General features: G+C 41.3%; 1 protein-coding gene and 2 long non-coding RNA genes across 4 annotated transcripts; 2 read left to right on the top strand and 1 right to left on the bottom strand.

Moving 5' to 3' along the window:
- Nucleotides 1–4,105: 4,105 nt before the first annotated feature.
- On the top strand, nucleotides 4,106–6,251 carry LOC113589914. The gene is made up of 2 exons (XR_003412047.2): nucleotides 4,106–4,861; nucleotides 4,947–6,251. It is a non-coding gene; the product is annotated as an uncharacterized LOC113589914 (long non-coding RNA).
- zgc:153911 (uncharacterized protein LOC768172 homolog) lies at nucleotides 5,055–8,849 on the bottom strand. Of its 2 annotated transcripts, none has more exons than XM_035531239.1 (4): nucleotides 8,641–8,849; nucleotides 7,416–7,763; nucleotides 6,876–7,166; nucleotides 5,055–6,584 (listed from the first exon to the last, which is right to left on the bottom strand). In XM_035531239.1, the coding sequence occupies exons 1-4, from the start codon at nucleotides 8,711–8,713 to the stop codon at nucleotides 6,286–6,288; spliced, it is 1,011 nt and encodes a 336-aa protein (XP_035387132.1). In that variant the 5' UTR covers nucleotides 8,714–8,849; the 3' UTR covers nucleotides 5,055–6,285. The 2 variants fall into 2 exon arrangements, with proteins under 2 accessions (XP_035387132.1, XP_026885580.2); XM_027029779.2 differs by having other exon boundaries at nucleotides 8,632–8,848.
- A 1,787-nt stretch (nucleotides 8,850–10,636) lies between these two features.
- LOC113589920 lies at nucleotides 10,637–13,249 on the top strand. Its single transcript, XR_004776630.1, has 3 exons — nucleotides 10,637–10,798; nucleotides 12,311–12,409; nucleotides 13,099–13,249. It is a non-coding gene; the product is annotated as an uncharacterized LOC113589920 (long non-coding RNA).
- The last annotated feature ends 310 nt before the right edge of the window (nucleotides 13,250–13,559 follow it).

The following is a 13,559-nucleotide window of genomic DNA, read 5'->3' as shown; positions in this document are numbered from 1 at the left end:
TAATTCATTTGGTGCTTTTTTTTTTTTTTTTTTTTTAAAGCTTCTGTTTTCTAGTAGTCAAAATTGACTTGTCACAGTGAGTAGTCCTTGTTTTGTCCATGTGCGAGTTTTGTTTGTTTGTTAAATTACTCAGGTGAGCAATAGTTAATTTCTGATGTTTTGTCTATTTGTGTGATATTTGTAGCTTGTGCAGGATACTGTTGAATAATGTAATGGTACAAATGTTTAAATGTCTTTCTTTAATGACACTGCCTCTTAAAGTGGCAGTTACTTCAAAAATGGCACTATTCGCTTCTAGGACCTGTTTGGTAATATCCACTTCCCTTATTTTGTTGGATGCTAATGGAAATTGTTGTACCTTTTTAACAATCACTATGTGGACACTTTAAACTGTGGTCTTCGATTACACTGAAAGTAAGATGAGAGGATGTGCTGGCTTTTGGCTGCCTGATTTGCATTATCTAAAATAAAACCGTCATGTCCAAGCTTGTGGCTCATTAGCAGAATGCCCAGCTTGGTTAGTTCTGAGCTTTAAGGCCCTGTCTCACTTGGAGTGGGAATTTTGTATATAGATTCAGAGCATTCCCAAGCTGGAAATGACTACAAAAAAAAAAAATAAAATAAAATAAAATTCTAACCCAAATTTTTATTTTATTTTTTTTTACTGCTGAGTGACGGTGTCCTCTGAATGTGAAAGCACTCTTTTGTAACCCTGGTTCAATAGCTTTGCTTTGTGTTTAAAACCTTTTAAAGAGATTCTGTATTGGGCCAATAAATCAAAGGGCGTTTGGAGGGTAGGGGCTGTTTGGACTGTAATACACAATGGAGGCCATTTTAAAAAGCACAATCCCTGTAAAGAGCACCATTCTGTGGTTCTTTAAGGGCCTTGTGATGCAGTAAAAACTGTCAATTGTGTGCATGTTGTAAATGGTGTGAAATTGATGTGCAGAGATTTGTAAATGGCTTGAGTTTTTGCTGAATAAATATTGCTAAAGTGATGTCATTAGATAATGTCAGTTGTCCTCAGAATAAATTGTTAATTTAAGATATCTACTAACAGCTGGGTGGAGATGTTAGAAACTGGTTCAAAGTGACCAGTCCTTCAGGTTCGGTCTTTTACAAGTTCCCCTCTGTAGCCGGATCCGGGGAAGTCAAGACACACTGGCACCAAGGTAGTGAAGCAACAGAGTATATGTGTGTCCTATATCTACTATCTAAATCTACAGGATGATTGGGGGGGGAGTGAGGCATGTTAGTAAAGATTAGATGTTCTCTGCATGAACGAGCCACGACCTGTTCCCGTGCCTGCCATGAGCCACTCCTGTGCTTAAAGAGAGACGGAGAAAGAGAAAGGGAGGGGTAAAGGAGACAAGGAGTGGACGACCTCGGGCGACCAGCTCGCTGTCAAGCCGCCATGTTATGGCTGATAGGCAGAGACCTTGCATTGGGTGCCTGAAGACAGAAAGGTTCCAGTATCTAACGAGATTTATCTGCCCAAATATTTAATATTTGCTGCTTGTGGAGATGGGTTCGGGCTGGAAAGTCATGTCTGATCTGTTCATGTTTGGCTTGCAGATAAAAAGCTGTGGTTTTATTCAGAAGACAATCCAGCAAGGTAGTCAAAAAAAAAAAAAGGTAAGGGTCAGAACCAGCACTTTGGGATTAACAGAAGTGGACTGGGAGCCATGGAGCACAGATAAGATTCTGTACCATAAGGCATTTTAAAAAGCTCCAGAAAAAAGCATTATTTAAAAACAGACTACACACAACCAGTGCAACGATATCGTTCAAGTGATGGCAAAGGCAGAACAGTTTATATTCCATGAGGACCCTCCCATAGATAATCTCTTAAAACTGTCGGGACTTGACTTCAATGTGATGATCTATTAATTGAAGAGAACAGCAGCTCCTGTGTTTATTTGCAGCTAAATATAACACAAACGAGGCATAGTATGGAATATGACAGTCTCAGTCTTTATACATTTTCTTCAAGGACAGTTACATAACCATTTTTTATTACACAATACTGTCCAGTGTTTCCACAAATGCAATTATACAGTCTGCTACAGTTATCTTCAGATGTCACGGCTGGCCCCTCCTAGCTTCCATGTTCCATGGTTTTCCTGTCTTTTTTGTTTTGGTTCCACCTCGTGTTTGCTTTCCATGTATTTAATCCCTGTCGTGGACTGTGTTGTATGTTTGGATATAAACCTGGATGTTTTTTTTGGGGGGGGGTGGAATCACATACCTGTAATTTTGTACTCCGTGCCTTTTGTGTTTATTTGTTTTAGCTCGGAGACTCTGTTTGCAAAATGACCCAGCACCGTCATAACAACTATGAATCTGGATGTGCTCCGGCGGCACGATCTGTTCCAGTGTTGTTCCAAACTGTTCCAAGCGGCTCTAAAAGGCCTACGCCCTCTCATTGGCTTGTTCCAAATTCTTTTACACAGTCAGAATGGCTTACTAACCCTCATTCATGTGAGAGATCACCGGCGAGCTCACCCTCCAGCCTTCGCCCGAGGCCGTGGAGCTGTCCGACGCCTACAAGCGGCGGCCGGCCCCGTCTCGGGCTTGGCGTGCCGAGAAGGTGAGGGAGGAGGCCAAGGCCCGAGCAGGGACGACCCCGGGAATGCCCGGCTGGTGCTGAGCGAGAGCACGGTCCAGTTCGGTCCGTGCGGGGGTCATGCACGGCCAGCAGCTCCGCGCCGGAAGGGTCCCGTGTTCGGCTGCTGGCCGTGGCACAGCAGCCTTCCGACGCGGCGCTGCTGGCCGTGTCCATGGAAGTGGACACTGAAGGTGAGTTGTCCTTCTGAGTGAACTACACAAGCATAAAATTGAATGTCTGTCTTGTTTGTCCTGACTGTAACTTGCTTTGCAATGCAGCTATAATGGGAAGGACCTGGAAGCGATAAGGTAGGTGATGTGCGATGGGTGTTGGTCTTTCACCCTGCATGGTCATAATTCATTTTTCACTTAATCATTAAATCACGGCATGTTAAGCGGTGCTTTTCCAGTTTGCTGGCTAAAACTGGACTGGACGTGTGGCACTTCATGCGGCTGGTTTAAAAGAATTTGCTTTAGTGCACAGACCTCAAGAGTGAAACAAATTAGCTTTGTTCTCTTTTGACCCTTTCAGCTGCCCAGATTTTCATTTGTCTCCTAACATTTATGCAGTGCATGTTTGTAGTCTCCTACGTTTGCGTGTGGGTTGATTAAAAAATCTTTCACCTAATTATTGCCACTGCAACATATTTTATTACAAGTATCTTCAATTCTGATTTAATTACACTTACTGTAATTTTGCAAACCTAATATTACCAATGGGCGGTGCTTGCGGTTTTAATATTTGGCTGCAGGCTGCAAAAATTACATAAAGCCTACACTAAACAAATAGAACTGTAAATGTTTTCCGAGAAGCTCTACTTCTCCTTAAGAACTGTAATCAAAACGAAATTCGCATGTTCACTTGCAGTAGCGACGTGCAGGATGTGTGTATACAAAAAGGACGAGTCTTGCTCAAATACTTCTAAAACCTTTTATTTATCAAAAAGGTGGTTCCTGCGCTCTCCTCCTAGAAACTGAAAATATTAAAGGGTTTATTGCTGTGAATGTTATATTTAAATATAGTCTTATATTGTCACCAAGAAATTAAACTAAATCTGGGTCCAAACAGCACAATAGTATTGTTAAGAACTAAACAAGGTATAAGCACCAGGGAAAAGCTTACTGTCTTTTTAAAGTAGCTAGCTGGAGCCTCATTTATAAACTTTAAGCAAGAAAACGGGACGTAAATATGAAATACTTGGCGAGAAATTGGTCATATTGTAGGACTATTCTACAGTTGCTAAAAGAAGCTAATGGATCAAAGTTTCTACCTATTTGGCAAGCAGTCTAATCAAAGCTACTAGATAGGCATGTCCTTATTTATCCGTAGCTGTAGCCACAATACTTATTGGGAGGGACACATCCCCCGATCTTTTACAAGTTCCCCTCTGTCCTCTGTAGCCAGATCCGGGAAAGTCAAGACACACTGGCACCAAGGTAGTGAAGCAACAGAGTATATATGTGTCCTATATCTACTATCTAAATCTACAGATTTAGTGTTTGCTTTCCAGCTGTACAGCCTTTTCATAGGCCGCCTCTTCTGCGTCTACGAGGGGGACACGGAGGATGTGGCCCATCTACAGGAGGCCAAACTGTCGGCGCACGGGGAGGCACCGCGGTCCAGAGGCCGCCTGACTGACGCCGGGTCTTCCGGCAGACCCACCACCAAAGAGCTGCTTCGGCACTGTCGCTCGCTTTCTGTATGCATGTCAGCACTGTTTACTAAAAGCCTGCTGCAGGTACAAGTGCCCTGCACTTCCAGGCATACCTGCTTGAAGGGTTAGTGAGCTGGAAAAAGGACTACGCGGCAGCAGCAGCGGAGGGAAGCAATCTTACTCAGGTCTGCAACAGCACTATGCCAGCTAGCTGAGGACTACACTAGGCCTGGAGAGTATACAGGTAATATCCTCCCTCTCTCTCATATTCACACACACCCACACGTGTGCCCACTTAACCTTTTTTTTCCCCTCTGTGATGTATTAAACACTTGTATACGTGAACTCATCTGGATGGAGTATCTGTACTCTCAAACTGGCGTAGTGCTGCATGAGTACCTCGGCAGGGATCCAGACACTCCAGATGGGCTTAGCAATGAGGACCTGCCAGAGCTGGAGGACAAGGGCCTCGAGGATGTGGACGTGGGGTTCAATGCGTTTGCGGACCCCACATGCTCCGAGCACAGTCTCAAACCACTGGAGAGTTTAAAAGGAGCCACGCTAAGACCTCTGTTGTAGCTGGAACAGAGATTGAAGTGGTAAGCACACTCTCCATAAACAAATAAGTTTCTTTGAGTTTGACTTGTAGCTGTGTGACTGATTGTCTGTCTGTGTCCTGCTCAGTGGCCCAGCGTCAGGTGCTTTGTCGGCTTCACCCGGCCAGTCAGACCATTGCCGGCGTCGGGGTGAACAGGTGGGCTGCAGTCATGAGGGATTGGTGTCATCAGGGACGTAGTCCTCGGCTGCCCCGGCCTCCTGAGCCAGACCCGTATTCGACTTTGAGTTGAAGCGGCAGACACTGACTACACAGGCTGAGCACTAATAGGCGGTGCTGCTTTTTGTTACAGATGGATGTTGTTGCACCTGAGCGTTGGCTGGTCCAGCGCTCCCAGAGCATCTGATTCATGGAACACCTTACTTTTGACTAACATCCAGCAGGATGCATCTGAGCAAGCTTCTCTCTACTGGTTGTAGGCCTCCATCAGTCCTCATCACTGATGTACAGCCTTTGGATTCATTTGTGAGGCATTTTCTGGACTTGATGTTGGGAACTGCCAGTTTATGGTGCGTGCTGTGTATCTGATGATGGGAGGGCATATATTTTTATGGTTTTGACCTTTTTTATACTTTCCATTCAACTGGTTGAGTAACACTACCCCATACAAGTAAAATGCAACAATGCTAGGTCATAGTATCAAGCGTGAGGATAATGACTCAGGTTTTTCCTCTCCCAATGACAAGTTTTTATTTTTAGAATTCTAATGCTGGAAGAAAATTAGTCTAATTTTAAGAAAAAAAAGGAGAAAAAAAAGTGCAACAATGAAGACATTTTTGATAGCTTATTTGATTTATTATGAAGCAAACATATTATGAATACCACACTACTTGGTTATAAAAGAACAATGTTACCATGTTATATATGTTACCAGGGAGGTGTGGCCTGTGATGCTTTAACAGGGTTAGTATAAAAGGATACTGTTATTTTACTAAAAGGAGGTTAAATTAATGCAATATCATAACAAAATGCCTGGTTTGGTAGTGGAAACAGAACAAGTAAATAACATATTGCAAATGAGTACTCTAAAATGCATCATTAAATACAATATTAAATGTGAATTTTCCCAAGGACTACGAGCTCAGTCAGTCATTCATCACTACACCATACAAAGGGAGATATGACCAAATCTATTGCAATACCATATTAAAAAGTGATCCATTTTTGCACTTACTCAGTATATAACCGTCTAAAATAAAAAAAAAAAAAAACATCTAAAAGGTTTTTAGGAGGCATTTTGCAACAAGGCAAAATCACTCTTTGAAAATCAGACTGGACAAAATCTTTTAACAGTGCAAAGCCTGTACATACTATACTCTATGGACTGTTTATGAAAGTACACCCAGTGTACATGCACACCTTATATCTGGTCTAACAACCCACAGTGCCTCTAGACCTTTGTGCCATTTATCCATTGCAGTCTCCATGGCCATTTTGAGACTCGATGGATGGACTTGTTACTACTGCCGATCTATACAGGGCTAATTCTGTAGGATTCCAAGTTTTGTCTGGTGTGGTTTCTTTACTCGGCGTTCCCTGACAGTCTGGTGACCCAGCAGTCCCTTTAGAGTTGTAACTTGGGAAGCTGTTTTGTTTCCTTTGTCGAAGAATGAAGACTGCTGCTAAAGTCACCCCAATGAGCAGAACTCCAATCAAAACATAAAATCCCACAATTCTTGTGTCAGACCTCTTGAAATTTCTTCCATCTAGAAGATCAAACATTCAGATGTTGAATCAGGCATCTTAATGAGTGGCACCATATAAAGACTACCATGGCTTTTAAACCAGTTTCCCCAGCCAGTTCCCATTATTGTTCTGTTCCACCTCCACACAACTAGAGGTACCACTCTAGAACACTAGTTACCCATAACAGAATAAACAAGTGCACAGGCTGGGGTTCTGCAAGGATTGGATTGGGAACCTTAAGGATAAATGCTTCAAATTGTCACCCAAATAATGACAAGTGAGTGATAATACTAGTAAGGAGCTGAACTCACCTGAGAACAGATTGATGTTCCTCCTGATCTCCTGCCCTAGTTCTTCATTCTTCAGAATGAAAGTGATGGAAGTGTTGATAACACTAGTAAGGTTTAGCTTGCTGTTCATGTTATAGAGTTTAGTGTCTTTGTCTTGCTCGAGCTGTGTGAATGTGACATTGGTGAGGTCTTCCTTGTCTCCCATCAGCCACTGCACTGAAGGGGAAGGATATCCTCCCTGTGAGCTGATCAGCAGGTCTATTCTTCCATTACTGAGCAGGGACACATGGATGAAGGGCTCCAGGTAGAAGGCTAAATAGAAAGAACATAGCATTTATGTAGGTTAATACAGCAGATAAGCCTTGTGAATCAACAATTAACGATTAAGCCAGAGATAATACACAAACCACAGACAACTTGTAAATCATGTTTCAGCAAAAAAAAACAAAAAAAAACAAAACCCTCATGATTTCCCTTTCTCTCCCATACACACACACACACACTGACACTGTTCTGTGTGTCAGACTCCAAACTCTGATACAAGTTATAAGGCATCATTACCTCCTATTTTCACACTGAAACTCTTCTTCTGGCTGCCTATCTGAGTGGTGACAGAACAGGTGTAGTACCCCGCGTCCCCTAGGGTGGTACGTTCTAGCCTGAGTGATGCATTGCCCCTCTCCATTTCATCATGGTACAATCTAGTGCGGTTGGCATAGTGAAGGCCCTGGCGGGCCAGCTGGTCTCGGCCGTGGTAGAAGCTGTGGACGACCTCAGAACCGCGCTGCCAAGTGATTACACTGCTGCTTGGATCCCAGGAGTTCCCCACAGGAAAAGTGCAGGGCAGCACCATGGCCTGCCCATACACACGCACCTGAGGACTTGGGGGCACGGAGATGTCAAACTTGGCTACAAAACACACAGAGTGGACTGTTAGTACATCATATAACTGGTGTTCACAATTGCTCACATGGGCGGCAGTAGCTCAGTGGTTAAGGTACGTGCCTTTTAATCAGAAGGTTATGGGTTCAAATTGCCACGGTTGGGCCCCTGAGCAAGGCCCTTAACCCTCAATTGCTCAAGTTGTACTCAGTCATAATTGTAAGTTGCTTTGGATAAAAGCATCAGCTAAGTGCTGTAAATGTAGTACAGCTATAGTATCAGTCTGTCTATGATTATAATAAGAGGCATTCAGTTAGTCAACTTTATTACATGTCAACATGAATGAAGGAGGGGCAGGACACAGTGAGTTTCTTCTAGGTGATTTAGCATGTCACGCAACACAAGCTTACATTTACAACATTTAGCAGACTCCTTTGTCTAGAGAAACTGAACGGTGCTTTGCTGTCTCCATGGAAGAGGTCATGTTCTCTAGACTATGTGTTCAATTTTGGACCTCAAATTCAATGTCCAGTCTTGGCTTTTGTAATCTCTCAGTCAGTTATAACTAGTAAGTCACTCATCACACCTGACTCATGTAAAGGGAGGCTGGAAAATCTATAGCACCCGAACCTCAATAGCTGCGATGTGAATAACCAAGTTATTTTAAAACATTTGTATCTTTTACTTGGAAACACTTTATTGTGAAATTACTAATGCTTACAAAGTTTTATATATATATATATATATATATATATATATATATATATATATATATATATATATATATATATAATTTTATTTTTTTTAACCTAATTTACGATAGCTAGGGTTAGGCATTTCACGACAGAAAAATCTGAGAAAAAAGATACCCATTTGTAAACGATAAGAAACTTACTGGACTTACTGTAACAGGATACCCCACAAACAAAAAGCAGCAGAAATGAATTCGATGTTCGAAATTGTATGTTTTCCATCATCAATAGCACGACTCGCAATCTAGACTACGGCAGAAACAGATCGCCGAATTTGATCTGAGCCAGACCGCTGATTACACAACGCAAAGTCCGAGACTAAGTCGCACGCTTGAAAAGGAATGATGTAGCTACGTCACTAATATGGCGCGTCCTACCTACACTAATGAAATGCGTGTTGCAGCCAGACCCGGAGGCCAAATTTCACAGCAGAAATAAACAGGTACTGCAGGGCCAATGGTTTCGATATCAATATTGGATAGTAATTATTCAGAAGAAAGCCACTGTAATCCTTATTGATCTCTGCAGGGTAATTTTCGCACTATACTCCCAAAGCATGGGGAGGCAGAAGATAAAGGAAGTGCAGATGTAGGCTAATGTTTAAATATAAATTAACTGGGTAATAGATGTAGAGATATTCAGAATTGTAGTGAAGTACATAGAGTTCCCAGAGAATTAAATTAAACTTGGTAATATGCGTTTACTAAAGCATTGGGAAATGCGTTGTGTGGGCTACCTTTACAGGCTGATTGTTTTTTTCCCTTGTGTATTAAAAATGTCAAAATGTTTGTTTAATCTGCCGGAACTCCGGAATGCTTCAAAATGTCCATAGCGAATGCTATGCCTGAAATATTTTTATGCGTGAAGTGTTTAATTTTATTATATATAAAATTAAACTTCACATTTAGTGTGACATTTTAGTGTAATATTAATTTGTAAAGCATAAGTAGCCCACATACTTGATTAAAAAAAAGGCTATCGGTGACAACACTAAACACAAGACAAGCTTACAGTTAACGATAGCGTTAACACTAGTATTTCAAGAAATATTTCTATCCAATGACAGTTACTACATATATTTCTAGCTAAACACGCATGGGGACAGATTTATTTAATTAAAAATAATAGTAAAAGTAAACAAATTCTAAACTCAACAAGGAAGCGGGGGTGTGATTAAATACGTGGTGAATTGGAACTACAGTGGCTGCACGTGCTGAGCCAAATACCCCACTATACCATGGGAGGAAAGTGTTCAGTTCAGCCCTCACTCTTAATTCAGAACAGTGGTTATCATCATTTTGATTGTGCCTTGGTTGTGGTTTGGCTTGAAGAACTTGTTTATATAGAATTGGTAATTGATATCGTGATCAAATTGATCAAAGGCGATAGAGTTTTACAAGGGGGATGTTTTTGTCTCTTTATTGTGGGGGGTGGGACTCTCCTTCATAATCTCCCAAATTGAGCCCTGGGCATTGTATCTTTTATAGGTGCAATTCTGAGCTTTGATTCTATCAATTTAAGAGGAAACACAATCAGTTAAATCTGAAACCCATTCTGTATTTGTAAACTTAGGCTGGGTCTTTAATTCATGCATCTCAAATATTTTGCATTGCTCAATACAAAAGTCTAGCAAACGCTTCTGAAATACTTGCAATGCAATTATAAGTGGTCAGACAATCAAACAGTATAAGCTACTCGTTAGAAAGTTAAACAACAAATTATCCAACAAGTTACTTAAACTGCCATAGTCACCACACATGAGTCATGTGCGCAAATAACCTATGCCAAGAAGTTAAAATATTACTCAGTCAGATGAAACCCAAATTCCACGTCTGGAACGTGCTGACGTCACGCCCCCCGCGTGTCCGTTGAGGCCAAGGCCAGGTGAAGGCAATTTCCTCCCCCAGGTGCCCATACAGGCCTTATGAAAACTCTGGTGTCCGAGTTGGCTACTTTCTCCCAGCCAAACAAGCCTGCCGCCTTACCGATCAAAACTGTTAAAGTTCCCCCTCCTATTGCAAAGAAACCCAAAGCCTGGGGTGAGAATGCGGGGAATGCGGGGAATGCGGGGATGGTGGGCGGCACGTCACAGTACCTTGTTTGTGTGTCGTTGGAAGCGTACCAGACTACCCTGAGCGGCAGGGAGGCCGCCTTTCTCCCTCTCGCCGCGAGGTCTCCCTTGCTGGCAGGACCTGGGCCGCCTGGTACTGGGTGGGCGCCGGGCATTGCCGTGTTTGTGGAGGTTCGCGTTGTATTATTTCTTGCACCACAGGGGCGGATTTTGGTGCTCAAATGGGCTACATAAATCTGGTACGTACACCTGACTAGTCAGAATAATCGTTCCAGTTATCTACAAGCACATTATGACTATTCAGACTGATCATTCGAGATATCTGAAATACAAGAGCTGTCTACTTAACGCGTTCAAGTTATCCATAATTTCCTTGGCGCTATGTTAAAAGGACTAGACTAATCCTAAATCAAACGGATTTGTAATTCAGTTTTGGCTAGTCATAGTTTACCTTCAAAACATCTACAATTTAATTTCTGATGTAACTGAAGATATTTTAAGATATTAACTGTCAAACTGTAATTGTAGACATCTTAAATTGCCGTTATTACTCGCAAGATGCAGATGTCCTTAACTGTCGTCATTTTGACTAGTCAAATTCGAAATCTTTCTAGTCAAAACCTATTTGTAGATATCCAAAATTATTATGCATAGTCAGACGAAACCGATTATATGTTTTGCAACATGGGATGACCTCCTAGAAATGGCAATGAGATCATCGCATGTGACTAAACGGGACGTCAGCCACCAGAATGACGCGAAATGAATTAAAACCAGCTAAAACAGAAAACTATTAAACCCTGTAGTGTGATGCTTTGGGGTATATGTACGACCTCTACTCATACGTCACATGCACTTGTTCAGTATCAGTTTAACCTCAAAACATCAAACACTCTTTTTCTTCCATGTTTCCATGTTTATCTCTTGTGCTTCTCGGCCTTTACCCCCCCCTTTTTTTTTTTTTTTTCTCCTATTTTTGTGCTACCATTCTTATCACACAAGTGACTTTTGCCCAACTATGGCTTGAAGTTTCTGGTTTTCCTCAGAGCAGAGTTTCCCTTGTGGTTCTAGTAGGTAACTCCATCATGGTTCGTTTCCAGATGTGCAGTGGCAGTTCAGTAGTGTCATTAGCGCCACCTTCTGGACAACTGAGAAACATTCAGCAAATGGTTCAATTTGCAAAAATAAACTCCAACGTGTCATCTCACAAAATTCTGAATTTTTAAAAATATTTAAATATTTTAAAGTGTTTTTGTAGCATGTAGAGGAAAGTGTTCAGTTTAGCCCTCACTCTTAATTCAAAACAGTGGTTATCATTTTGATTGTGTCTTGGTTGTGGTTTGGCTTGAAGAACTTGTTTATATAGAATTGGTAATTGATATCGTGATCAAATTGATCAAAGGTGATAGTTTTACAAGGAGGATGTTTTTGTCTCTTTATTGTGCATACTCTCCCAAATTGAGCCCTGGGCATTGTATCCTTTATAGGTGCAATTCTGTGCTCTTTACACCACATTCTATTCCAAAATCAAAACATGGATTAAAATGAAGCAAATTTGTTATTACTTTACAGAAAGTGAAGAACAGGGAATATTAGGCTATTCAAAAATGGCAGTGTCTGCATTTTTCTGTACAAACCCAAACATTTACTGTATAAACAGAGCCATTCTTGAATATTTAGCTTTACTAAACTAACTTTTAGTTGTATAACCACTGTTTTTGAGAACTGCTTCACATTTGTGTTGCATGGAGTCAGTGAACTTCTGGCATCTGACAGTGGGACTCTGCGGGGGCTTCTTGCTGACAGCTTGGCTTTGCATAGGCGTCTTCTAATTGTTACAGTATTCACAGGTAACTTTAGACCATCTTTGATCTCCCCAGAGCTGACCACTGGCTGAGTCTTTGCCATTTTGGCTATTCTTTGATCCATTCGAATGGTAGTTTTCTGTTTTCTACTACATCTTTCTGGTTTTGGTTGACATTTTAAAGCATGTGAGATCATTTTAGCTGAGCAGCCTATCATTTTCTGCACTTCTTTATATGTTTTCCCCTCTCCAATCAACTTTTTAATCAAAATATGCTTCTCTTTTGAACAATGTCTGGAACAACCCATTTTACTCTTACTATAATGCATAATATTTGCTGCTTTCATCCTTGGGTCACCTGTCTTTTCACAGAATGAATAACCTCAATAATTGAACTTCACACTGCTGTTTTGAACACACCCCTTTTAGTTAATTATTCAATTAAGCAGAATCAGCAGCATGTATGTCATGACTGTTGAGTCTGTTGGTTTTTTTATCACTGTACTACACCTACTAGTAATTTCTTTGCCATGTAGAAATATAATTTCTACAAAAAGTGATTGATCTGGTTAGTGATGTTGGACTGCTATTATTTTAACCATTTATCCACTGAATGCTGAGTGGCCATTCTGAGACTCGGTGGTGGACTTCTCATGTTACTACTGGTGAGCTATGCAGGGGTAATCAGATGTTTTGTAGGATTCCAAATTTTTTCTGGTATGATCTTTTTACTAGGCATTTCCTGACAGTCTGACAGCAACTGATGACCCAGCAGAATCTTCGGGTCATAACCGGGAACTGTTTCGTTTCCATCATCAAACAATGAAGACTGCTGCTAAAGTCACCTCAATGAGCAGAGCTCCAATAAAAATATAAAATCCCACAATTCCTGCACCAGAGCTCTTGAAAATTCTTCCATTCTCTAGAAAATTAAACATTCAGAAATGAATCAGGCATCTCAACAGTGAGTGGCACCATATAGACTAATATGTTTACACCAGATTCCCAATCCAGTTCCACTCAACCAGTTCACGTTGTTGTTGTTCCACCTACACACACATCTGTGCCATCACCACTATAGAGCACCAACTAACTATTTCATAACAGAATAAATGCATGGTAGGGTTCCCCAAGGACTCAATTGGGAATGTATTATTGATTGTAGAGGAATTATAAAGTGAGCACTAAAGACGTCT

This window comes from Electrophorus electricus, chromosome 11 (assembly GCF_013358815.1).
Source record: "Electrophorus electricus isolate fEleEle1 chromosome 11, fEleEle1.pri, whole genome shotgun sequence".
Taxonomy (NCBI): Eukaryota; Metazoa; Chordata; class Actinopteri; order Gymnotiformes; family Gymnotidae; genus Electrophorus; species Electrophorus electricus.
Note: the sequence above shows the minus strand (reverse complement) of the source record. Positions and strands in the feature narration are given on the sequence as shown.